At 49.3% G+C, this 26786-nt stretch overlaps 1 protein-coding gene across 4 annotated transcripts in view; it reads right to left on the bottom strand.

The window, feature by feature from the left end:
• The window catches only part of SLC4A3 (solute carrier family 4 member 3), a 30475-nt gene extending 3724 nt beyond the window's left edge, over window positions 1-26751 (bottom strand). The window contains exons 1-19 of one of the 4 annotated variants that reach the window (XM_042874330.1): window positions 26691-26751; window positions 22866-23006; window positions 22004-22160; window positions 18385-18722; window positions 17959-18092; window positions 17165-17376; window positions 12174-12325; window positions 11000-11180; window positions 10242-10377; window positions 9870-10044; window positions 9348-9444; window positions 7468-7652; window positions 5324-5537; window positions 4776-4997; window positions 4249-4397; window positions 3536-3730; window positions 2876-3082; window positions 2119-2208; window positions 348-514 (exon numbers count right to left, since the gene is read on the bottom strand). In XM_042874330.1, the coding sequence (XP_042730264.1) occupies window positions 348-514; window positions 2119-2208; window positions 2876-3082; window positions 3536-3730; window positions 4249-4397; window positions 4776-4997; window positions 5324-5537; window positions 7468-7652; window positions 9348-9444; window positions 9870-10044; window positions 10242-10377; window positions 11000-11180; window positions 12174-12325; window positions 17165-17376; window positions 17959-18092; window positions 18385-18722; window positions 22004-22160; window positions 22866-22919 (3065 nt within the window). In that variant the 5' untranslated portion in view covers window positions 22920-23006; window positions 26691-26751. Of the gene's footprint in view, window positions 1-347; window positions 515-2118; window positions 2209-2875; window positions 3083-3535; window positions 3731-4248; window positions 4398-4775; window positions 4998-5323; window positions 5538-7467; window positions 7653-9347; window positions 9445-9869; window positions 10045-10241; window positions 10378-10999; window positions 11181-12173; window positions 12326-16047; window positions 16332-17164; window positions 17377-17958; window positions 18093-18384; window positions 18723-22003; window positions 22161-22865; window positions 23054-26690 lie in introns of those variants that run through there. The other 3 variants (XM_042874332.1, XM_042874331.1, XM_042874333.1) reach the window with 3 other exon arrangements.
• Between the last annotated feature and the right edge of the window lie 35 nt (window positions 26752-26786).

Below are 26786 nucleotides of genomic sequence, written 5' to 3'. Positions count from 1 at the left end.
GGAAGGATCTCTTCTGGAGATTGCCTCTACTGGTGTTTTGTGGGTGAGCCCAGCATAAGGGTAAGCCTTTCATTTACTCTCCTTTGTTATCGTAGTCTACTTTGCCTAACTCTCTTGTTTATTTTGTGATTATAATATCTTAATATCCATTGATTATACAGTATCCTAGGGGGAGCTGAGAGATGATGGGAGAACCCAAGAAGTTACAGCCTAAAACAGGCAGGACCCTGCCCTGGCTATCCCACTGGGATGATGGGTATGTTTCCATGCCAGTGGCACCAGTGACCATCCCAGCCTTGCCTGCCCAAAGGTTAGTGATGGTGGGTATTAGCAGGGGAAGTACTCACGTAGTGATCTGTGTCTCCATGAAGATAAGAATGAAGACCAGGAGAGCAGGGATGGCAGAGGCAAACATCATCCACAATGGAAAGGTCCCATTGCTGCCCATGGGGTGAATGAACCAGCCACGCTTGTGAGGAGATGTGACCGACAAGCCAGATGGGACATTCAGCTTCTGATGGTGTAGCCACAAAACCGAGCAGTTATTCATCAATGCATACATGCCCACTAGTCTTGATCCTCCCGGCCACCCTGGTCTGAACACCTCTAGTGATGGGACACCACCCTGATTTGAGTTTTCTCATGGGTTATCCACTTCAGTGTTTAAAAAAAAAAAAAAAAAAAAATCCCATGTCCCCCATTTCTAACAACGGCCTGTCTCATTTCCTCTTTTAGCTCCTGGAATTCACTTGGGTTTTGTCCAAGAGACCAGTTATCTATCTTCTCTCAGGAACTTCACCCACATGTCAGGGCTTGCAGATCATGTTTAAAATGCTCCTTGACCTCTGCTTGGATAAACCAAGCGTCTTGGACTGGTAACTCTTCTCTGAGGTGGTTTTCCAAACACTAAGCCTTTTCTGAGACATTTTTCAGTATTAATTTTGCAGTGTGGGCCCTGGAACTGGCCACATTCTCTGGAAATGACCTCACTCTCAGCATGTTCAGAGGGCATATCAAGTTTGCACTCCCATCAGAGACCACACAGAGTCCCTTCTCTCCATGGGCCCAACCATGCATTCACCAGCACTTAAACTCTTGGCTCTGCAGTGCTCTACAGCAGCTCTTGCTATCTGTCTGCACGAACACTGCAGTGAGAGTTTATAATTTGCATTTATGTTAATCAGCATAAGTATGAATAATATTTCTGGAATGCTTGTACTTGAGCTAAGCTATGTAACTAAGTACTGTTTTCTCAGGAAGCTTTGTACATATGCTGAGTTAATACTGAAGTGATAATGCTTTTGATATTAACTGTAGTAGCGTAGAGGGGTATGAAAAGGATGTAACAAAGTGTATGATTTTACTATTGTCCGATAAAGCCAGATTTTACATTGAGATTTAAATTACTAAGAATACACTTGGAATCCACTAAGCCTTGGACTGCCTTTATAAAAAGCTTGCATGCCAAACAGGAACTGCCTTTCACCCTCTCCCTGATGTTAGTTGAAATAAATACCAAAACAAAAAGATTTAACAGTGCATCTATTAAAAAAAGAGGGGGAGGGGGAGGGGTAAAGAAATCTGTGAGGTGGCTATGTTTCATAGCATTTATATTTGTGCATAAGCTGGGAAAGAGATCATTGTGTTTGAGATGAAATGATGAAAATATTTAGTAGCCTACAGACAAGGAGTGCATACACATGTAAGTACTAAAAATATGACTGAATACACCACTGAAACTATTCTATGGCATCCTTTTCAGTGTGAATAAACTGGTTACGTCTTGTTAATCAAATATGAGGTTTCAGAGTTACTAAGAGGGAATTAACTGTGCTGGTTCTCTCTGGTTCTCAAAAACCTCCTCTACTAACAGCAGGAACATCAGAGGGGTTCTGGAGCACTCCAGCCCTTACAGGTCTGGTTTCCATCTCAGATAGACCCTCAGAACCTCTTTTCAGTGTGGGAGTAAGGTTGAGGGAAGCGTTTCTGTTTGCTTTGCACTGTTATGACTAACAAGGCAGGAAATGTAAATCCCCAGTTGCACAAGAGCAAGCCATGGCATGGTGTGGATCACTGCCTGTGCTGGAGGAGGGGCTCCGAGGCAGCGCTGGCACATACCTGTGTGTATGTGTCTGTGATGGTGTAATCCACTAGCACCATGACTAGGATGGAAATGGGGATCCCGAAGTCTCCAATGATCCGCCGAGCCTGTGGAACAAACACCCTTGCTGGCAAAGAGCACATGCTGGCTCCTCGCACCCACCATGCCAAGGGCCAGATGGGGTAAGTGCTGCTGTGAGCCTGAGCACTGTCATTGAGCAGGACAAGAAGTGCCGTGCTGGTCCATGGGGCTGAGCATCCCACTGCCCCATAAGGCACAGTCCTCCAGCCACTCCTGGGTGATCAGCCAGTTGCTCCAATTGGCCTACTTTGTTGGTGCTCCAGGTATAACTCAGATGCCTTGCATGTATAGAAATGTCAAAAGGGAACAAGCTGTAAGCTCGTCCTCTTCTATTCTAGTTCAACAGACGTGTATCCAACCAAAGGAGTTTTCAGAAAGGCTCATTGGAGTAGGACAGGGAAGGTACTATGATTAACAGCCAGCTCTCACCTACAGCCAAGTTACCATCCTATCTGCATGGCGTTTAAGCAATTGTTTATGTTTCTTTGGGTGATGGTACCAGCATCACACGGAGCAAAGCAGCACTTCAAGGTGCAGTTATGATCACATAGGGCTGGATAAGACACAAAGGGGACATAGTGCTCTAGTCAAGTTCATTCAAACTTTCAACAAGGAACAAAGGGCTGCAGCAAGAAGCTTTATTTGTTTGGCACATCTCTCAATCCCCATCATCTGGCCCCACAAACTTCTCACCTTTCCTCCTAAGAAGCGGCTGTTCTTGAACTTGCGCATAAAGAAGGCAATGAAGAAGGTGCCTAGCATGAGGATGAGGGAGAGGAGAGCAGTGTTGGGCTGCATCCTGATTCCCAGTGACATGGCATCTGCAGAGAGCATGCTGGCGTTCAGGCCGCTTTGCACATTTGGTGGGTAAAACTTCAGCAGAGGATGTTCTGCAAACACCTGGGCAGGTGAGAGAAGCAGCAGGCACAGTCATTGCAGTGAGGGACAGAGGATATTGTCACTACTGGGGATGAGGGGATGTGGAAGGCATCTGCTCTGCAGAAAGGCGGGAGGGAGAATAGTTAGATGGTGGACGCAGACAGTCTCAGCATCTGTCACCTCGCCTCACAACCTCTCCAGCTGGAGAGGACTGAGGAGAGAGAATTGGCCTCTCTTTAATGCCTCCTGTAGGGAGAGAGTGGAAGGCAGATGTTAGGGATCACCCTGCCAGCCTCTGGTGGCACAGGATTCGGTTGTGCTGGGCTGTAGGAGGCCAGCAGAGAGCTGCTCTGCACAACTCCTAGGGAAGCTATGGCTGTGATGCCCCTGTTCTGCTGCTTTTCATATGCTGAAGGGGCAGGTTCCTGGGGGCCCTAAGAGACATGGCAACCCATCTCCCAGGGGAAGGTTCACCTTGTACAGTTTGTAGAACGTCTCATAGATGAAGATGAGGGAGATAAGGAAAGCAAAGATCTCCTGGGTGAAGGGCGAGATGTAGCGCACCAAGAAGCTTCCCTCGGCTGCCACAATAATGAAGATGAAAACGATGAGCCACAAACCAATCCACACTCTGCCTGTCAGGTACTCAATGCCTTGTGTCTGGCAGAACTGAAATGACAAGGGTAATAAATTACTCATGCCTCCTCAGGCTTTCTCCCTCCTCTTTTCCCCATCAAGACTATAGACTCCCCTGGAAAAAGGCATTTTCCTCTCCACAGGCATCCAGCACAGAACAGCAATCTCAAGGCTGGAGTCATAGGTAAAATATTCTGGAGCAGTATTTTAGGATGCTGCTACATGTGTTCATTATGTCAGGAAGAATGACATGCAGGGCTGGGGGAGAAAGCTTCAACTGCACTCAGCAGATAAAGAGTGCTGCTACCACTGTCACATTTCAACAGGGACAGCCCATGGGAAATAGCAACGGGAGACAGAAGTCCCAGTAGTTTGACGTGCAGCAGGTCAGCATAAACAGAACCAGCACTGGCTGAGCTAGGAACAGCTTGGCAGGATCCACAGCATCCAGATAACACAGCCCCTGTGGAGACCTGGGAAATGCTGACTGCCCTCTCCAGTGCATCAGCAAAGTGAGTGGGTGCCACGAATGAATGCTGCCTCACAAGTACCTTGTAAAAAGCTTCTTCAAACACCAGCAGAGGCCCTGAGAAGCCAATGACCAGGAGCGGCTGGGCTCCAAGCAGGGAGAAGAGGATCCCTAAAACCGAGGTGGAGATTATCAGCTCGGAGACCCCCATGAGACCCTCAGTTTTCTCTCCTGGGAAAGAGAACAACATGTGAGTGTTACAGCCCAGACACACTATCACTGCAGTCTCTAGACACAGCTCCACACAGAGGCAGGTCTATCCCACCAGTCAGACATCCCCTGCACTGGGCACGGAGTGCAGATGGAGTCCAGGAAGCACTGGGGAGATGGCTCCCAGTGGCCGTCCCCAGCCCTGGGCTCTGCCTGGAAAGAAGCAGTGGGCTGAGGCTGGAGAGGCCAAGCAGCAGGGAGAGGACAAGGCAGTGACCATGGTGCAGCACGTCCATTCTCCCTAAGTAAGCGACACCAAAGCCCACCCCTGCACAGCATCCCACAGACACAGCCAGTGTTCCAGCGTGCAAAGAGCAGACCAGAAAGCAGGCCCATTACCTAGGAGTCCCCCGAAGGTGATGGCAGGAGAGAGAGCAGCAAAGTAGATGAAGAGAACGGCTGCGAGACACTGGCTGTGCAAGGCGTCTCTGATGTCACTGAGGTATTTGGGGTACCTGCGCTTTATGTCCCGAACCAGACCTCCAAAAAATATTCCAGTCCGCTTCAAAGGGTCATCCTCAGCTTCCTCCTCTTCTTCCTCAGCTTTCACTTCACACAGCTCTGGAGGTGCATGGAGGGCAGGGCTTGAGCAAGGGAATTCAGGGCCCCCCTTGGGCTGCCCTTCTGCATACCCCATGGAGATCTTCCTCTTGCCATGCTAATCTGGCCTCCCATAACCGCACATCCCACAGCCTCCGGGTGTCCCCAGCTGCTTACAGCCTCTGTCCTGCCTCCATTATACCCCTGCCTTCTGCCTCCCACCACGACTGCCCACTGCTGGAGCCAGGCCCTGCTCACCCCTCTGCCAGGCTCTGTGAGGGGAAGGCCCACTGGGGCACGCAGGGCACTAGGCACAAACTCTTTTGCCCAAATGTGAGTGGAGAGACCTTTCGCTTCCTGGACATCTCCTTCCTTCATGGATTTCTGCTCCCTCTCCTTCCTCTTCCTCAGCAGCAACTTCTGGAAAGTGGCAATGGATTTAAGCAAGTCTTTCCCCTCCACCTCAGATGGAGGAATGACAATGCTGCAGTCCAAGAACTCATTGATTGCATTGAGGAGATCTTGACGGTCATCAGCCATGTACGCAGCCTCATGGAAATGCTGGGAGGAGCAAAGAAAAAGGAGGAGAAGGTTCAGACCAAGCCTGTGCTCAGTCATCTATAGCCTAGAATCATCACTTCCTGTGACCCTTCAGTAACAGCCCACTCCCTCCACTCGCTCTTTGTATCACTATTGCCACTCCATGACCCACCTTTCTGAACCTTCCCTCCCTGTTCTTCTACCCAATATCTCACTTAATACCACACCTCTCCTCCCTTCCTGCGCTATCCTTCCCAGTGACCTCCTTGCTTTTCTCCCTCAGCCCTACTGCTCTAGCCCAAAACTGTGCTTCTGCAGCATCTCTGCTAGCTACGCGTTTCACCAGAGCACACAACTCCCCTGGTGGAACCTCTCCTACAAACAAATTCAGCCCTGTGCTTCTTAGCTATCCTGGTGCCTATACAGAAAATATGGTTGTATGAGAACTGCCAAATCACAGCCTGAACCACCAATTGAGCACCTGGAGAAAAGCCCTGGAAGTACAGGTGAACATAATTCACCTGACTGGAAGGGGTGGAACCTGGCTTAGACCTCATTTAAGGGCTGACAGCTACCAAGGAAGGATCTCTTGCTGGAGATCCCTTTCTGCAAGCCTAGATCTTCAGAGACAAGTGAGTATCCTCCTTTTTGTAACATCTTATCATCGTGTTGATTCTGCTACTATTACAATGGTAGAGGAAGAGAAAACAGGTATCTACAACAGGAGAGAAGCTGCACAGGTGAAACCAGGCAGAAAGGTTTGGAGATGCTCCTGCCAACAAGGACAAGATGACAAAGAAGGGCTCCATAGAGATCATGAGGGGACAGCACTACTACAAATAGCAGGGAGGTGGCTGGTGAACAGGTGGAAGTGTTGCATTACTTACTGAAAGGGCTATAAGATGATGAACAAGTGAACAGCCTGTGAAGCAGGTAGGGATAGCTAAAGTCTCTGCAGTACACAGACTCCCTGGAGCCACAACTTCAAGCTGTAAATGATACCATCCTCTCTTCCTGGCGCCAGTCACCATGTAACCTTGCAATAGACAGTCTCAGCTGCTGCTGCTGACTCCCCTGATCCAGCAAGAGTAGCAGAGGCTCAGATGAGCACGATCAGTCCACAAATGCAGCACTGAAGCTAGAATATGGCAGCTCATCTCTTCTAACTCAGAACAGCCTCAGCTGAGCTCCATGCAACTCCTGGGAAGGGACTGTTCAGCTCCTGTTGCCTACAGCCCACCTGCTCTGAGTGGACTTTCTACCAGTCCTAGAGAGCTAGGCTTGTTACTCAGTTAATAGTTTGAAGGCACTAGCCAGGAAGACACCATGAACTTTTATTCTCCTGTTTTGGATATATTCAACAGATGTTCAGATTATCTCTTCTTTGCCTTTAATTCCTTACCAAAATAATGAATTTCACTTTTCTGCCATCTAGCCAGATGGGGAACTTCTAGCATTACATATGCCTGGAAGAAAACCTGTTCTATTCCACATCTCTCCTCCTGCACTGATGTGCTTCTACAAGAATGTTGCAGCCATAGGGCTTAGCTAGAAGGCAAAACTCTTGATGAACAGTACCAGGCATTGCTAGGTGGTGTAGTCAGTGTGTCCTGAGCCAGGCATCATGGTCACAGGCATCACTTGGCCGCCTCGCCTCTGTTTGTGAAATATGAACTGAATACAAGTCTTCTAATCTTGGGTGGTACTTTACTCCTGCTTTTATGTACAAACCCTTCCCCTTACCTCCAACTCCGTCTCAGACAAATGTCTATCCTGATCTTCCCTCTGCAACAGAGCACCCTACCTTGGTCTAGCTAAGCTGCTTTTAAAAATTCCAGCTGCTTGGGCTTGTCTTTCTCACCTGGACCTTTCCACAGCATTGCCTCAGAACTCTTATCCAAGGACTGATTTCTAAGAAACTATCCCACATTACTGCTAGTCAGCTCCTCACCTTGTCAGACATGAGGGTGGAGATTGATCGACCAATTTCATGATAGTCCATGTTGGCCTGGCTTGGTCCCAGCAGCACGAAGATGAATCTGACAGGAATAGGGACCTCCAAGACAGATTCCAGGAAGACGGCCTCATTTAGTCGGACAAAGGCCATAGTTGGCTGCTCCAGGAACTGCACACAGCCTACCAGGAGGCAACGTTTTGAGCAGTTAATCATTGAGGTGAGCTGTACTGGGCTGCCTTAGTGGAAGTGGCAATTCAGGTTCTCTTAGCCCTGCACACCCAATAGACTATTGACAAAGAGGACTGTTCAAAGTCTCCCTGGTCACTGATCATTCCCTAGCTTACTTTCTCAATCTCCTACACATGAGCTTTACTTACATTATAAGGAGCTGATTTTAAATCAGAAGGTTGTTTACTACTAAGCCAGTGCCTTATGGAAGGAAGTCTCCTACATGTTGGCATTTACTTTTATCAAATAAACTCCTCTTTAAAAAAAAAAAAAAAAAAAATGAAATCAGGTTTACTGAACATGACCTATTTCCCACAAACCTCACTGCTTAGCAATAATTACATTCTTACCCATTAGCTCTTTATTAATTGAATGCCGTATTAGCTCTGCCATAATTTTGACTGGAAAGGATGTCAGGTTAAACAACCTATAGGTGCTGGATTGCTGTATGTTCTTTCTTGAGCATTGACACTATTAGCTTTCTTCTGGTTTTCTCGTATGTTCCCTGCATTCTTAGACCTTTTTTGGATGAAAATAAGCCAGTTCTCTAAAGACTCATAGGTACAAATTACACAGTTTGTTTTATAATGTCCATATCTCATGAGTGTTTGGCAGCCTTCACAGCTCCTAACAGATTGGGAAACAATCCCGCATCCTCCAGCATACCAGCTGCTTCCTTCCCATGCTGAACACAAATGTTTGAGTACTTCTATTTCTCTAACATTATTACTGAACTTTCTGCCATCTGTGTCCAGCAATGAGCTATAGTCTGTATTAGACTGGCAAATCTGTGTGATCTGAATGGCCATGAGGATCCCAAGCTACAGAAATGGTCAGTGTTTAGTCATCTGAATACCCAAAATGCATTTATGAAACTAATCTGGCTTCATCACGGTTAAGCTTGGCTGAGCTGCCAAGACTCTTTGCCCAAGTTTTCTATCTGCTAGACAGGCAGTGACATTTACTTTGCTTACAGCACAGTTGTTTGCTCAGAACTCAATGCCAGCAAAGCACTGAAGAAGACTGTTCTTGTGGTGGTCAGAAGGTACTAAACCCACTGATGCTCAGTCTGCCTGCTGATGGCTCTCATTTGTAAAGAGAAATACGTCCTGGTAACGATATATTGATCCCAGAGGCTTTGCCAGTTGCTGGGTTCTAATTACCAAAACTTGAAGCTCTTTGACACATGCAACCAACAACCAAAACCAGCCCAGTTGTGGCAAGGTGTGTTCCCAGGTTGGGAAGAAGGCAACACAAGGCCTTACAGCAGTGCTGGTAATGAATGCCTCGGGCACTTAACTACTTCTGAACCTCAAAATGGGATATTTTGGTGACTGGTTAAACTTTCACCTCTAAGCTAGGCACCAGTTCCCAACCATTACCCACATTCAGTACTTCTAACTGTCAAAAAAAAAATAATAAAAAAAAAAAAATCAATCCACCAATTCTATCCAGTCACACTTCATATTTATTACAGACAAACAAGATGTGTGTTGCCACCATAAGAGAGAGTGTACAAAGCTCCTTCTCAACTTAAACTTTGGAAATGCACACTAGATGTCTAAATATCTCTCAGGAGAGAGAGCACCCAAGCTGGGCTCAGATCTAAACTGGTCTTTCTGGTGTTGGGGTTTGCAGCCTCTTACCCACAAGGACTACAGTGGCCTCTGCATCTTCAGGAATCTTCTCCATCAACTTCAGGTATTTACGGTGCCCCTCAGAGTTATGGACATGCACATTTTTCTGCCAAGGAAGAATAAAAATGAGTAAGAAGCATGTCCTTGTGCCTTGGTTTCCATACACAGCCTTGCTCTCCATTGCACATTGGCACCTGGGCTTGTCTTGGACCACACCAGATGCCTGGCTCCCTGCTTAACTAGCAAGGCAGCCTTACATTAAAAGGTCATCCTGCAAATGCCAGGGCCAGCTGAGCCATCACACACTCCAGCACTCACATAAAGCATGAGGCTAAAATTAGGTCCCAAAACCGTAATACAGTGACCTGATTTCTAGTGCTCCAGGTGATTCAGGCAAGCACAGCCTTTGTGAGGACGAGCCCTCCTAGATGCCTGGGTGTGGGCATCAAGCATTGCTGTGCACTGTCCCAGGCCAAAGGGTGGTCCTAGGGAGTGAAAAAAGGAGAGGTAACCCCCCCATGTAATCCTCACCTCTTTGCATTCAGTCTCATGGGCCTTGGCATCAGCCATCTCAATTCGCTCCTCTCCCATGAGGGGCACACAGGTGTCTGTGGTGTGATTGTGGTGGTGGTTCCCCACAATAGAGTTCATGCTGGAGCTGGAGTGATTCCTTGGAAAGAAGCCCTCCTTCTCATCATTTGGGTGGCTAGGGGAGGGAGAAGTAGCCTCATTATACTGCTCTAGACAGTCTCCTTGCCCTCTTCCACCATCAGAGACCTTTGCCCCACCAGGCAGTGATCTGGTCACCTGAGGTATAGCCAAGTCCTTGCCAGTCTCCCTTGTTGCCTGGGGCTTGCAGAGAAGTTCTGATCTTCCCACAGGCCTCAGCTGTGTCCCACTCACCTGTGCTTCAGCAGCAGGGCACGCATCACATTGGCTCGGTCCTCTGCCCTGATCTGGTCAGAGATTATCATGGTCTCCACCATGAGGTGAGCAATGCCAGGCAGCGTGGTCTGCTCCAGGTCAAGAAGAACAGCACCTGCCAGGAGGAGAGGTGCCCTGTAACAGCCCCACAAGCACCAGGCCCTCCTCCCACTGGAGGCAATCTTGGGCCTTCTTATTTTAAACACTCTCAGCTGAGAAATGCCACAAGTCCAGGTATCCCTGTCCTCTATGTAAACCTTTGTCCCAGAGAAACCATAAGATGCTGTGTAGGCACTCTGAGAGCTGAAGGAGCACTTGGTATCCCATCATTTGTGGGATGTGAGCACTCCAGGCTCTCACCCTGAGGGGGTCCAGTGAGAAGCATCTCTCTTCAGTGAGAAGACACTGAAGACACCCAAATCCAGATGCACTAGTACCTCTAGTACCTTCCCCTCATGGGTCCAAAACCTGCTGGTACAGCTGGGTGTGGCAGTGCCATGTGCCTGAGGACAGCAAAGCAGAGCAAGGAGTCACCTCAGACATCCTTGGGCTGTTGCAATATCCCGGAAAACAGACTGTAGGATGGTCCGTCTCCCACATCCAACAAGGAACCTGAACAGACACTGCTGGCATGTCTTCAGCGAGCAGCCAAACAGCAATAGGAGCTGTCCAGCAAAACTTGTGCCAGGGCAACATACAAGTCCTGTGCCTGCAGCACAAAGCGACTTCTGACTCACCGTGGGCAATTGTCTTCCTGAGCTCCAGCAGACTGCGGAAGGACAGTGAAGCCACGTGAGGTTTCCCCCACCTGGCTGTGTCCTCCTCCACATCCTCCTCAAACTTGATCCAGCGGGCTGTTTCCCTCCAATGCATCTCCTGGTTCTTATCCACCACCAGTTCGTTCAGCTCCACAAACACCTGTATGAACAGCAGTGGGGATGTGAGAATTCCCCTGATGGGTATGGTTCTATAAGCAATATGTGGAAAGCCTCAGGTTTGTTCTCATTGTGATGCTTGTTCTAAAGCAACGCTCAGGCAAACTTGCCTTAGCTAACAGAGTTTCGGTGAACAGAAACAGCTAGGTCTGGCAGTATGGCAGGAGCCTTTACCAGAACATAGAGCAGCAGAAAGCTACAAGTGAGACAGTGCAGGCAGAGGAAACAGAGTGAATCAAACCTGTACACTTCTCTACCAAACTAACAACTTTGTCCTCTGCCTGCTTCTCAGCTAAAGTAAGAAGTTTCCCCCCAAATTTCCTACGCTAACATTTTGTCATGGTTTGGCCTTCACACCTTCTTACCAGAAGATGGTGATATTACTGTATTACTGTATGGGAACTGCTGAAACACTGCTGAACCTCTGATTGATCACCTGAGGCGAACAATAGTCAGTCCTGAGAGCACAGGTGAAGGCAATTCACCTGTGCTGCTGGAAGAGGAGGAGCCTGGCTCCACCTCTCCTAGATCCATTTAAGAGCTGGCTACCAGTGGGGAAGGATCTCTTTCTGGAGATCCCTCCTTTGGAGTTTTACAGTGAGCCCAGGACAAGGGTAAGCACTCCCTCTATTCTCTTTTTGGTATAATAACCTGCTTAGCCAAAACTCTCTCTTTTATTTCATAATTATAACATCTGTATATTCATTGATTATGCAGTTGCCAATTTCCCATACAGCACTACAATTTCTGTAACTCTTTATGTCTTTCCTAAAATTGAAACACTGTGATTTCAAAGAAACCTCAGCTTTTATTACAAAAGTGTGTTTTCAGCTTTTGTTGACAATGGATGAGAGATTGAAATGTCCCTACCAAGGCCATATAAAGTATTAATAATATTGAAACTACTTTGATTACTTTATAAATGTCTGTTTCTCAATCTGATTTATCCCTTCTGAACAAGTCCACACATAAATACCTCGTGGGGTTTTCTGTCCAACTTCTTCTTCTTCTTTTTTTTTTTAACTGATGGGGTTGATGTTAATTTTTTGCTTGTCCTGGTGATCTGGCTTCTAGATGGTTTCTTCATCAGATGCCTCCTCACACCAGGGTTGTCTTCAAAGCGGTGGCCTGAACGCATGGGAAGGGAGAAAAGACCACCAGGGTGTCTAGGGGAAATACACTGTCTGGTATGAGAACACATCCAAACCCACCTTTTTCTCTAGATTATACTGGCAAAGCTCTGGCAGTTGGAGAACTCACCACCGGCCTCTGGAGATCCTTCCTGCCTCACCTGTCTACTTTCAACTGTTCCTGATGTCTGAGAGTTAATTCCTTTAGAGATCAAGATTTCCTCCTGGGCTGTGCATAAGCTGGAGCATCACTGCAAAAGCTTTTAGATTTTATTTGCTGTACCTGAGTAAGCGGTGCACAAACCCTCTCTGTACTGCCACAACAAAAAAGCAACCTGAAGCCCTATTGGTACGGCACAGAAGTGCATCTTCCTCAGACCATGGGGACAGGGAAAATTTCAGAGCCCTGCTCCGGAATGAGTGGGCTGTCCCAGGTAGATCACAGAGTCAGTGATGTTACTCAGCTTTGGTCTGTGCAGGCTCGCTGACCTCCTTGCAAGGCAAAGCCAAAGTCTTCTGGGGTGAAACTCAAGACTCCATGTATCTTTCTGCAGTTGGCTTCAAGACTTGCAGCTTTCTCTGGGCATGAAAGGTAGTGAAAAGAATTGGGCTTGAAGGCCTTGTGCTGTCCTCGATGCTCACTGCAGGAAAATATCTGCGTATCTCTGGTAAGGAAAGTAACAGCCCAACATCAGGCCAGGCCTTGCTTCTTGGAAATCTGGGTTGTTGAATTAAATATAACACGAATCAATACTGAGCCTCAGGGGATTTTCACCCACTGGCTGCCATGCTGATGCAAGTCCTGCTGTCAGCTGGACTCCTCCCTGCTCTACTTACTGTGCTGTAGTGTCAATAGGAGCTAATAACTGCCCACTGATATGTATGTTTCCAGCTTCCTCAGACTCTTGCATGGATTTCTCATTTCTTGCATGCCCCACAGCTGCTTTCCCCAAATGAACATCAAGCTCAAGCAAGCGCCTGAAGCCTTGTGTCCTTACTCAGTAGAGGATCTCAGACCAAGATCCAAGGGCAATGTGCCCAGAGAGCAGATCTTCCCTCCTTGCCTGAAGCCAAGCTCCCCAGCACAGTATGAGGCGGTGACAGCATCTAAGGATTCAGCATGATTCCTATGGTGGCTCCAAGACAACAAATCGGTACGTTACTCTCCTACAGAGCACCTCCTACAGTCTTTTCCAAAAGATATTCTTGCCACTGTTGGCTTCCATAACTCATTTTTCCTTCACCTTAAGTCTGAAGATGACAAATGTTACTTTGCACTGACTCCTCCAGAGTACCTGTCCTAGTCAGTCCAACTCAGCAGGAAAATGACTTCAATTCATGCATTAGCTCCTGCTTTCCTCCATTTATTACCCTTTATCCTCCAGCAGAAAGTTCAGATAGAGGCATCAGAATAGTTGCATTGGTACTAGAAAGCAATTTCTTAGCCCAGCATCACAGGAATGGTGCACTCTTCCTATTTGCCCCAATGTAAAGCTATAGCATTACCTCTAGGAAGAAGACTGAAACCCCATCTCTTGGAATACTTAAAGTTAGACTAAACAAAATGCTAGGCAGCATATAAAAAGTCAGGGCCCTATGCTGGCTTCTGGGAAAAGGTATTGCCCAGCAATTGCTTTCCCAGCTCTAGCTGGAGTGGGACAGTACGTGTGTGAGTAAATATGAGTGTATATATAAGCATGCATTTGGGATAATGTACTATAACTATGCACCTAAGTGTATGCAGACACGCAGCAGAGCATGTGTAATTGGGAAGGTGAAGGCAAAGACAGGGCTATACCCATGCAAACGCACATGTAAGAATTTGAGGGTGAGATTGGGTCATGCCTGTAGTTTCTACAGTACATCTGTGAAGAGGAGGGAAGATATGAGAGGAGCTGAAGAAATGCAAGCTCTTTGCATTTCTTATCCCTGCTAACACCCAGCTGTCCCTGCACAGTGTTCCCTATACTCCAGTCATTAAAAGGAATGCAAAGAGACGCACTCAGGTCCACCAAGGACTCTGCTCTGCAGAAAAGCTATTACGTTCCTCCTGGATCTGAGTTGATCCTAGAAGAGGAGCATGCAGCAAGTAGCTGAGTAAGTGGCCCTGGCTGGACGTGAGCTGGCTCTGCACAGACCTGATGCTGTTGTCTCTGCCATCTGCCTGCTGCATCTCTGCAGGATTAATCCACAGTGTGGATTTATTGTGCAGAAATAATTAAGCGTTGACTGTACAGTACATCCTATTTCAAGCACCTGCAGTATTAGCTGTAGCGATCAATGAATCAGTTAACTGCTAGCAAGCCAAATGTCCCCACTGCATAAGTGATGCATATCACACTTTTAAGACGCTACCTTCCACCTTCCCAAGAGCAGCCATCCTTCCTTAGGTGAACCTGCAGCTATTGCTCTCAATGCACAAGTTGTTCAGCCTGGGACAGCTGATGGGGCCAATTAGCTCCAGGCTTATGGTTTAAACTTGGCACCTATTAAGTTGTCTAAGAATTTACAGTAACAAGTATCAGAATCAGCCAGAAGCAAATCCTCACTTGCTGGTCCCCGTACAAGCACATAGGCAGACATTCTTTCCCCAGGGGCTGCAAGGCTTACGAAGATGGACTAGTTGAGACAGAAATAATGATGCTGGGACTGAGAGGAATCAGCATTTAAATGTTTTACCTTTTATCGTACCAAAAGGCTGTGGTAGAGCCAGAAACTGCACCAAGCCTCTCGAGCCCATGTTGCACTCTTGCCTCCCCACACCTGCTTACAAAGCCTGGGATAGCTCTGGGGCCATGCCACCTGCCTTTGTGCACTTGTACGATGCCTTGAAACATGCAGAATATGATGCAGATGAGGATATTTGGGCAGCTGCCATGGAGCAATGACTATGAGCAGCGTCCCTCCCAAGGTGACACACACAGCTCACTTCAGCTGCTGAGAAGAGGCTGCCTATATGAGGTGGCAATGAGGTGCTGCTTTCTGTGCAGCCTCTGGGATGGCTCAGAGAGCCACTTCTCCACAAGGGGTGCACAGGTAAGGAAACCTGCAGAGAACAGAAAGATGCTCTTTGCTCTTGGGATTCCTACTTTCTCCTTCCCTGCGATTCCCACTCTTCCTGCCTTTTTCCCCTTTCCAAGCCTTCTGGTCAGCTTGCTGTCAGCTACTTTCACAAACAACACTTAAGCCTGCAGACACAGGGACTAGTTTATTTTCTTCTCTGGGCATTAGTCTACAGCGCAGAGCTGAGAACCTGATATTCAGCACTGCTGTCAGATCTGCAGCCCTGCTCGGATTCCAGCAAACAGAGAGCAACAGCACACTGTCACCTTGTGCCACAGATGGAAGGAGACATGGCTCTATTCTTATATGTGACTGGGAGCAGAGGCTTTTCCTCTGGGTGGGTTACATCCCGATAGGCACAAACAGCAAGGGGCAGCTGCCTCCAGGGCTGCTCGAGAAAGAAGCACACAGGGAAGCACCTCAATGCTACAAAATGGATCTGTACAAAGACCTCATACTAACACACAGACACCAGACAGCTCCTCCAACACCCCCAGCCACCGAGTTGCATGCAATGGGGCAGACAGTGCCTTCTCTAAACCAGACCAACCTGACACAGGGAGAGCAGCAGACAACAAACAGAGAGTCAGGGCTAAGCACTGCAGCTGGGGGCTCTGCTCTACAGCTGCACCCAGGGGTCACTGCCGTGGTACTTACAGGTGGGCTCCCCACCTGGGTAACCCAGGTGGTTTCTGATGGCCTCCCATAAATCATAGTCTTCAAAATTGAAGGCAAATTCATCAAAGTCTTCATAGCCGAGCGAGTTGCGAACGCGGGCACTTACTGCTGCTTCAGGGCTGCCGCCCTCTTTCAATTCCCTTGCCGCCTCCTCGCCCTCCCGCAGGGTGCTCATGTTGTCCTTGCGAAGGTCAGGGGTCAGGTGCCATGAGCCACTCACCTTCCCAGGAGGGGCTGGGGCTGCCAGGCTGAAGTGCAGAAAGCGAGCTGCCCTGGAGGGGCTTCAGCGCAGCCCTGGAGTTGGCCCCAGTGCCTCTCTCTCCTGGGCACAGGGCATGGAGCTGCTGGGGCCTGGTGAGGTCCTAGAAAGGATAGCTGCACCCGAGAATGTTCCTGGGGAAAAATATTCCTCTGGCTCCTCGGAGCAGGATCCTCACTGTGCCGCGAGCTCTTTGCTGGATGCCCAGGGACAGGCAGGCTCCGCGTGCAGCACCGCTTCCCTCCCTCACTCCCCTCTGGTGTCTCCCTCCCTCTCCAGCATGCAAAGCAACCTATTGAATTCTCCATGTCCTCAGGCCCGGAGCGTGCATTTCCATGACGTCTCTCCTGTCTGCCCTCACGCACACACAGGGGCAGTCCCCTCAGATGTGTTTTGGAAGGGGCAGCTGCCTCTCTATGAGCAGCATGCAGGAGGGGGAAGGCTTCTCACATCAGGTGGCTGCGATCCCAGAGCTGGTGTGTCACACAGAGGGCTGCTAACTGGGAAAGTGTGTCAGGAAAGGAGAGAGCTGGGTCTCAGGGAAAGGCAAGGAGCCCTGAAATGGAGAGGGCAGAGGGATGGGTGGAGGAGGTCTGGCACCTGCGGGATGGGTGGGAGGAGAGGTGGTTGGGCTCATGTGGAGATGTGGAACCAGAGCTCTGGATACAAACAAACTGACAGAGAGGAGTCAAAGCTAGAAAAGCGGGGACTGAGGGACAGGGAGATGAGGACCAGATCTGTCGGGGGAGGCTGAAGACTGTGTGTGGAGCTGTCAGGAATGAGAGCTGAGCAGGTAGATGCAAAGGACACACATGCTATAGTGTGGTAAAATCTCACTTTTCATGCCATCCAAATCAGCAGATGCCAGCATCTGGGCCTCAGCCTCATCCGTGGGGACACGCTGATATGCTGCACTCTCCAGCGTGGTCATACTGCCGATGCACATCCTCTCCTTTAAATCATAGGTAACTCGTTGTCCACTTGCCACCTGGCCCCAGGGCTTGCGCTTCTCCCAGCCCTGAGAAACACGTTCCCGAGGTCCAGGGAGGCTGCAGGGATCAAAGAGACTGATGGTAGAAAATGAGATAAGTGGAGGCAGACACTGGCTCTTCTCAGGGGATGAGATTACTTCACCCAGACCAGGAAAACAATTCCCTGAGAAGGAGCAGAGTCAGAAGTCACCTGTCCCAATGCCTAGAGGTTGTGCTACCAACCCTTCTGCTCCTCCTTGCCCCACAGCGCAGAGCAGGATCAGCCTGAGGCATGTGTTAGGGACACATCTCTAAGATGAGAACCTCATGCCCTTCAACTGTGCTTCCCAGCCTTTTGGTCAGCACCACAACACAAGCTAACTGAGAGAGAAAAACTACCGCACATGTGCACCCAGTGCCCCCAAAACCACATCCTGAGGAACCCACAAACACAAAGAGGTCCCAGGAATCCCAGAAAGTGACCATCCTGCTGGAGAGCAGCAGTGTTGCTGCAGTTGCTGGGCTCCACAGTCTCTCTGGTTCAGCAGGAGAGTTGAGACTGGGCAGAGCCACACACCTCCCTGTGCCACCCCAAGTGCAGGGTCTGTGCAGCAACCCAAGCCAGGGAGAGTGGCAGCAGCTCAGCACCTGCCCTCCTACCTGCGGATGGAGGCAGGGCCCTTGTCCTGCAGCAGGTCAGTGAGGCATGGTGTGGAGGACACCTCCTCTTCCACATGGAACTGCGCTGGGGCCAGAGTACTGCCAGACTCATCCTCATCACTGCCAATGGTGAACTGCAGAGACAACAGCCTTGAAAGCAAGAGCCAAGTCAGGCACGTGTCCCCTCCCATCATCCCCACAGCCTAGAAAAGGCTATACAAACTTCTCCCCCTCATATCTGATATCTTCAAAGAATGGTCACATTGATCTTCCCTCATGTCTTACACCCCAAACATGGTCATGCATACGCTTTCCTCAGCATCCATTCAAGACAATGACTTCTCTGTTACTGTCCCATCAACCTTCCCCCCTGCTTGCCCCAGCCTCCAAGACTCGCTCAGGCAGCTCAGGATGCCCCAGCCTTGCCTTTGGTTTGCTTGGGGGCTCCAGCTTAGGGGATGTGTCCTTCCCACGAGCTTCGCCCTCAGACTCTGCAAAGATCTCCTTCTCCTGGGCTTCTTCTGCCTCAGACTCTCCTTCTTCCTCCTCCTCTTCTTCTTCCTCTTCTTCCTCCTCTTCTCCTCCTTCCTCGTCCACTTCTTGGATGGTAGGGGTGACCTCTGAGGGGGGTACTGAGGTTTTGTTCTTTTTCCTTCTTCTTTTTTTCTTCCTGCTGGCACGGGGGGGCCTCTTTTGGAACTTGAAGGCAGAAGGGAGGTGAGTGGAAAGGGGATGATGGATGTGGTGCGAGGTTTGGCGGTGGACTGAGAGAGAAAAAGAGAGTCAGAGGGGCAGGAAGAGGCTGGGAGGAACCTGCCAGGCGCCCCTCCAGGAAACAGCATGGTCTGGAGATCAAGGGCCAGGAAGGGCAAGGAGAGCCACCAGCCCACAGGGACACAGCAAAGCTCTTCCAATGATGCGGCAGACTGTGGTCAGCCTGAAGTAGCTGAGGAGGCAGCCCTTGTGCAGTGCCAAACCACCCCAACATTGTTTTGCCACCCTGGGCAAGACAGGGCTCTCCTGAGGCTGCTGAAAGCCATTCACACAGCTGTGCAGAGCTGCAGGAATCTGCCAGAGACAACACCCCCTTCCTAAACACAGGGAAATACTTCTCACATTCTCAAACAAGCAGAGTTTGGGTCATTTACAAACATTTCTTTCCTGCATAGCGTTCTTTAGTTGCACTTAAATAGATGTGCCTTATTTCACTAACAGGTTTGGACAGGAATCACAGACTGAGACTTCTAGTGCAGATGCAACATAAATTCACATCTCAGGTTCTGTGAGGTACCAGCCTCTGAAATGCAGGCTCAGTTAGGAGGTTCTCTTTAAAAACCAGGGTAAAAAGCAGGGCAGAAGGACTTTTCTTCAAACTAATCCACAAAGAGAAATTCATATGGAGTTGACCTGGGTGTCGTGGGAATTACACAACAAGATGAAATTAATGAATTAATTTCTGAGCCATCACTCAAAACCAACGTCAATGCACCATGCAGGGAGGAGGGTAAGCTCAGCATCTCCCAGCAAGAGATGGGAAAGCCACTTCTGCCTAGTCTATCTGCAGGCACAAAGCCTCCCAGATGCAGCCTGCAGGATGCACGGCCCCTGGGGCTGCACCCGGAGCAGCTGAAATGCCGGGGGCACCAGCGGCTTTGCAAGGCGGCTTTGCTCAGCAGCTCTTCCTGAGGAATTGTTTCCAGCCTGTTTTGATTTGGTTCCTTCCCAGCTTTCCTGTGACATGGCAGCAAAATCTGTTTATAGTGAAAACTACCTTCAAAGGACATTTTCAATGGAAGCTGTAACCTTCTCCATGGGAGAGCCAGGCAGGTTCATTGTTCTGGTGTCATGTTTCCTTTCCTTTGGTTTCTCAAGTCTTTTCTCCCTTGTTTCCCCCCTTGGGAACAGCAGGAATATTTCACACAGCCCTTGGTTCAGCCTCGTGGCAAGAATTAGAAGAGGTTGTGAATGGTCAGACATACGCAAAATGGGAAGATGAGGTTCTTAATGAACACTTTTTCATCCAAAGGGCTATTTGGTTCTTTCCTTTGAATAGATAGATGTGGACAGAAATGCACTCCTGTTCTGCATCCCCCAACCTCCTGCCATGGATAGGTCAGGCAGCAATCCCTCATGCCATGAAAAGCAAGTAAGGCCCCAAGAGTGCACAAAGCTGGTGCTGAAGTCAGCCCAGCTCTCACTTCTGGGCTGTTTGCATCAGGCCAAGACAGAAATGTCTGCATTTTGGACCAGCAGAGAGCCCAAGCCTCAGGCTGCAGGGAAGTGTAGTGATGGCAAGTGGCTGGTCTGGCACAGAACAGAGCAGCACCATCCTTTACCTCAGCATTTCTGCCAGCTAATCACTTCTCCCACAAAGGAAGGCTGGAGGAGGGAAAAAATACACCTTTTCCAAGCACAGAATGCACTGTTCTTCCCTCTTCTTTCTCCCCATCCTTCAGCAGCTTTTGTGCACCCAGCCTCTACTCTCCTTCCCCATGCTCTTCCTCACATTGCCTGTCTGAATGGAAAGCTAGGCCAAACCAGTGTCCGATTACACTTTCCAGTGAATAAAAGAAAGAACCCATAACCAGGAACAACAAGTTCCTGGTTGTGAATGGGGCAGGAAACATTTTTAATTCCATAGAGCATTCACCTCCATGAGCCTATGGAATATCTTTCAAAGTCTAATAACCTACCAGATCTTTCAGCTTCAGAAATATGTGCTGTATAAAATTTCTGAGAGCCACAGTTTGACACATTCCTAGCCCTAGATATCAGGGTTACATCAGGAACTCAAAAGAAAACAAGCCAGATTCTAACAAAGAGAGAAAAACTCTTCTATTTAATAAAAAAAAAAAAAAAAAAAAACACCCAAAACTAACAAAACAGCACAAATCTCTAGGCAAATTTTCCAAGAAGCTTCTGCCATGCATGCTGAAGCAGATCATCTGCATGCTCTGCACCAACTCACACACCTGCGCACACACAGAGCTCTGAGCAGGTAAGTACTGCCAGCACAGTACAGGTATCCAACCTGCAGCAAAGCAGTGAGTACCCTGCAGCCACAAGTGTGAGTGGGTGCTCAGGTGGAAAGTGCTGTTTGAATGTAACCTCTGTAGAGAGATGGCACAAGCAGAAAGTAGCAGCTGGAGTGCATTATAGTAATTGAATGTTGCTAGCAAACTTTTGCAACACCAATTGGAAATGAGTGGCCAAGCAGAAAACAGCCTGGTGATGTACTTAGAACAAAATGTTCCTAAGGTTGTATCCTATCAAAGCTAAGCTGCGAAATAAGCAGTATCTGATTGCAGAGAGCCAGAGACTGGGAAACTCACTCAACCATTGCTACTTGTCTGCCACATGCTGGCCTGCTGGCTGGGGGGTTCTTCCTGCCCGTTACTGCCACTATTACAACCTACTGTGACCATCTAAAGCAAGCAATAACCTATGACTGCTCTTGTGGGCACACTCCTATTCTACAGCCAAAGTGACTCTGACTGTTGCCTTCTTCATGGAAGGGCAATTAGAGGAATGAGCATGCTGATCAGAGGATTCCAGGTGAAATAGCTGCTGCATTTTAAACTCATGTTCCATTTCTAATTTTCAATCCTTTTTTGAGCAGATAAGATGGTTTCATGGTTGCTATTTAGAAATACATGGGCATGTCTGACTGGAACCATCTGCTTTCAGACTGGGGAGGACAGCCTGGCTTCTAGCCATATTCGGATGTTTCTTTGCAGCCATATGGAAGAAAAATAATTTCAAAGTGGAAACTTTAGCTTGTAGAGGTGGCTGCAGAGGTCCCTGACACCAACTGAGGAGGTGACCTGAACTACGTGTCACCTGGGCTGAGCAGGAGCTACACCTCCAGGAAATTGGGACACTGATACAGACTGACAGAAGGCAGCGAGCACTGGGTATAAGCAGCAATTTGGGGATACTCTAAAGGGAGGAAAGGTTTGTGGGTCCCTGGCAACAGGCTGCAGAACACATGGGGCTGAGCGAGGGTTAGGAATGGATGTGGGTACAATGGTTCAAACCTACATACATTCAAAATCTCTCTCACTGTAGCTGCGTTTCTGCTTCTCCAGATCGCTTGATGCTGACTTGCTTATCAGGTCCCCAAATCTCTCGATTGATAAAGTCTTATCCAAGTCCTCATCGTCCTCGGCACCAGGAGAGGCTTTTTCTGCACGATCTCTGCCCTGCACAGAAATCGCCAGATAACAGTCAAACACTGCAGACTCCTACCATCCTCCAGGTTCTCGTGCCCTGCAGATGGAGCTGGGTTTCTGAGGAGCAGCAGGCAGCATCCCACGGGGCAGGGGAACAGTTACTCATTTCTGGGCGCAGCTTCTCTGCAATCCTGGGGCTCCCGTTTCCCTTGGCATGCCTTCCTCAGGCCTTTCTGCCCAATTTCCTCACATTTCAGGCTACGGGTGCTCCTCTGCCTTTTGCTGCTGGGTAATCACCAGGTGACACCTGCCCTTTCTGTATCCTGAGCAGCTGCAGCAGATACAATTGTCTGTCATCACAGCCAAAATGCCAGTGCTGAGCTGTTGTGGACTCCTGAGTTTCCATGGAAACAGGAGGAGGCCCAACTGTGACAAATCTGTCTGTGCTGGGCACAAAGAGGAAGCAAAGTGGCTTTAGCCAAGCTGTGCCTCCCCACAACATCCCCAGCTGCCCCCTGGCACCATAAAGCCCCTACAGCTCCCATCCCACCAGGACTACGGACACCGTGTGCACTCAGAGGCTCCTGCTGTTTGCCAACACCACTTGATGGCACACAGAAGCAGCCTTCAGCCTTCTCTGGACCTCAGCTTGCTGTTTGCACGGGGAGTGCATCTGGGCTTGAGGGCAGTTCCTGGGACAGACAAGGCACTGCTGCTTCCAGATTTCCACCTCACCTGCTGCAGGTCGATGAAGGCATCTCTTACGGGAGGGGACTCGCCAGCTGCCATTTTGGTTCAGGACCTAAGGGCCTGGGCAAAATATCAACCCTTCTCTTTCACCGGCAGGCACCCAGCAAACCTGGAGAGTGGCATAACCTGTGGAGAGAGGGCAGGACAAGGGAATGTCGTGGGACACTGCCACCCACTGCCCTCAGTCCCTGTGGTCCTAACCCAGAGAGGCCACCTTGGGGAAGCTGCAGTAACAGGGCAGGCTGAGCCTGGCATAGCTGCATCACCTCCTGTCCCACCAGGAGGAGCTGGAGACGGCTCACAGAGCAGCAATGGGAAGATTCAGGCCTCTGAAAACCCATCTGAACTCACACGGAGAAGGACAGACGCTGTAAGCACATCCACAGCACTTTGCACAGAGGGATGGATAAGCAAAGTGTTCTCATCTCGCTGAGCAAGAGAAGAGACATTTGTTAACACTACAGGGGAAGAATACAAATGACTACAAAATTGGCAAAAGGGAACATTTTTTTCAGTGATGTCACTGGGGGGGAAAAAGTGCAAAATTAGAGGATAGCTTGGCTGTCTCTCTGGGTAACAAGCTGTTGTATTTATGACAAAACTCATCTTCCATAATAAGCTGTCAACTAGCTGTGAAAGCTTTGGAAGAGGTATGATAGGACTACAGGCTACATCCCAGAGATCTGCTCAGGCACTTCTTACCATCCCATCTGAAGTGTCTGGTATGTGCCACTGTTTGAGATGCGACACTAAAACAGACAGTCTAAAGGTGACGCCAGTAAGACCACTCTATCATTCCTCCTTCTATCTTCAAAGATCTCCAGAAGGTGCTACTACAGAGTCTCTGCTTATTCTCCCTACCTGAAGGCACATGTTTATGAAGCCAAGAATTGTGGAGCTGCCTGTAAGGCAACTTTGAAGAGCGAATGTCATCACCAATGAAGTATGCTCTCCTGGTCCAAGCCACCTTCCCTAAAGCCATTTGTACAGATTTAGCTCTCAGACCACTTGTATAGATTTAGCAGCTATCTCAGGATACAGTCATGCAAATGAACAAACTATTGAACAGTGCCAGAAGCACTACAGCTAGAAGCTAGGCATGCTGCAATGTGATATGGCTGCAAGCAGCAGAGCACAATAGTGAGACTGCACGCCCAGGCCTTGCAGGCATGGATGCTGTTCCTTCTGCAGTTCCAGGAGCACTCCACATGCAGTATTTGCTCAGTGCTGGGCAGAGCAGTAGTGGAAAGACTCAAATGATGAGTATATGTTAATGACAGGGAGTAAATGTGAAAGGATAGAGCACTACGGACACGGACACGGTTTAGAAGGCATGGTGGTGATGGGCTGACAACTGAACTAGATGATCTTAAGAGGTCTTTTCCAACCTTAATGATTCTATGAGGAAAACCAGGGGAACTAACACAGCTACGTGGACAGAAAGAGAATCAAAATGTAAGGTAAAGCCAGCTAGCTAAACAACCTGAAATTTTCACTGTTCGTTTCCTCCCTTTGAATTTCACCCTCCTCATTATCATGAGCAAGGCAAAACTTAATGGAAGAAATTCCTCAAGCACACCTCATAGGACTCCACGGTGACCAAACCCCACTATGAGACCTGAACAGCTAGAGAGAAATACTGTGCCAAGACAGAAGTCTGAAAAGCAAATGCAGAATCCAAACCAAAAGGAACAGGATGAAAATACCCAGTTCATCCTGTAGGTCTGCAAGGGCTCCTCCTTAAGCTGTAATATTCAGGTTTGCACCCTGTTTTCCAAGAGAGATGGAAGAAAAAGGAGAGAAAGCATAAAAAAAGAGAAAGGTCTGGAAATGAGCTGTAAGAGGAGACTTTTGTTTCGACAGGAGACCTGATGGAGAAAAGAGTAATATGTGTCTTTTATTTCCTTTTGCTTTTAACTCAAGAAGAGGGTATCATTGCATGAAATTTAACAGCAGCAAATTTGAAACTGTAGGCTGGAAGCGCTCCAGGCACATCACTCCCATTGGATGCATTCATTGCTGGCCGCTAGAGGCCACCTGCCCCTTGTTCTGCAGCCTGCTGCAACCTGTCAGTGATGCTCCTTGTATGCTGCCTGGCATTTCTATCACCTGCAACCAAAGGAGTTCAGAGGAAAGCAACAGAATCTGCCAGCAGGCCAGAGGGATTGGTTATAGGAAAGGTTAGGAGCTAAATTTGTCTGGCTCAGTATGGGATGACTAAGATGGGGAGGGGATGTGCCAGCATTCTGGAAACATCTCAAGGGTGTGAAACATGAATAAAGGTTTTTGGTGTTTGGTTTTTGTTTTTTTTCGTATGATCCCACACAAAGAGACTCTGAAATGAATTAATGTAAAAGAGAAGTTTGAAATGAATATCAAGGAGGGTTCTGCTAATGAGCATCATGCTGACGCCCAACCTGCTGCGAGCCTAGCCCAGGCTGCTGTCAGAGGAATATAAGACAAAGGGGCACTAACAGCAAAAAAAGCTGAAAGGAGAATATCTCCATCCTGCTCCATCTCCTGCTTGTGGGGAGGACGTGATTCAGCATTCCTGCTACAAGTGATTTTCAGTAATAGAAGCGTGATGCCAGCAGGCCAGATTGGAAGGGAAGAAAGCAAAATGCACTGGCTGCTGGCTGGCACGCTCTCACACCTTCTCTCTCCACCAGGGCTTACGGCAGTTTCTGCAGGGACTCTCCCCTCAGAACGCAGCCGTCAGCATCAGCAACACCCACACTGCTGTGCTGTGCACCGATGGTCTCAGCTGGAGGCAAACAGGCAGGAACATGCCCATAGCACTGACAGCTCCCAGGGGCCACATGCTGCTGACAGCTTCCAGAGTGGCTCCCTGGTCCCCAAAGGCCAATTCACTGTGCCAGGGCAGGGACTGCCCTGCTTTGCCAAGGAAGCACACGGGGGCTTGCTGCCTTAGCTGCCCCTCAACAGAAGGTTTGGCTGCTGCCGGATCCCAGCCACACAGGCAAGAGGAGAAGCAACCCCCAGGTCCCCTCAGCTCTTCCCTAATCCGCTGGCAATCTGGCTGGGAGCCATGGGGTGTCTAGACAAACGGGTTGCTGTGGGGAGAGGAATAAAGCCCCACAGGCACAGCAAGCATTGGGATGCGGGAGGCAGGAGATGCTAAGAAGGGGCAGGATGGGGGGGCTGGAAAGGCTTCCCCGTGCAGGCTGAGATCTGCCAGGGCTGAGCAGGAGGTGCAGCCACAGCCTGAGAGCCGAATCAGATGCAACCACTGAGGCCAGCTCTCCTGCACCCCGGAGGAGGGACGGGGCCAGGCACAGCACAAGGAAAAGCTGCAGCACTTAAAGCAGTGAGCACAGGAAGTTTTTAAGCATCAGTGGTTTAATCAGAGGCTTTCTCTTCTATACGGATACACTGTAACTAAAATAAAGTATTTTATAAGGTTCAAGTATTTCAGTGACTTCCATATTCTGCCAAACAGACAAACGGACACAGGACTATAATGCGTGGGGTACAGTACGTTCCCCTGGCTCTCTGCACACAGAGGCAGCGGGCAGGACGGGGCTGGCACGGACACGGACATGGACACGGACACGGACACGGACACAGGCAGAGCCCCTCCGAAAGGACGCAGCCGCACCGGATAAGCAGCCAACCCTGCGCCCGAACAGCTCCGACGGACACACGGACAGCCGGCAGAACGGGACGGGGGCGGCAGGTGCCGCCCCGCACGGCGCCCTGTGCCCCTGCTCACGCCCTCCGCGAGGCACCGGCGCCCCCACGCGTGTCCGCGGCCCCCCCGGCCCGGCCCGGCCCCAGCCCGGCCCCTACCTCGCACCGCCGGGTTAGGAGAGCCGCTCGCCGCCGCGCTCCGCCCGACCCGTGCCGCGCCGCACCGCTCCGTGCCGTGCCGGTGGCGGGCGGGCG

This window comes from Lagopus leucura, unplaced genomic scaffold (genome assembly GCF_019238085.1).
Source record: "Lagopus leucura isolate 7727_CA_CO unplaced genomic scaffold, USGS_WTPT01 Super-Scaffold_100012, whole genome shotgun sequence".
NCBI lineage: Eukaryota > Metazoa > Chordata > Aves > Galliformes > Phasianidae > Lagopus > Lagopus leucura.
The sequence above is the reverse complement of the archived record's forward strand: the minus strand, read 5'-3'. Positions and strand labels throughout refer to the sequence as shown.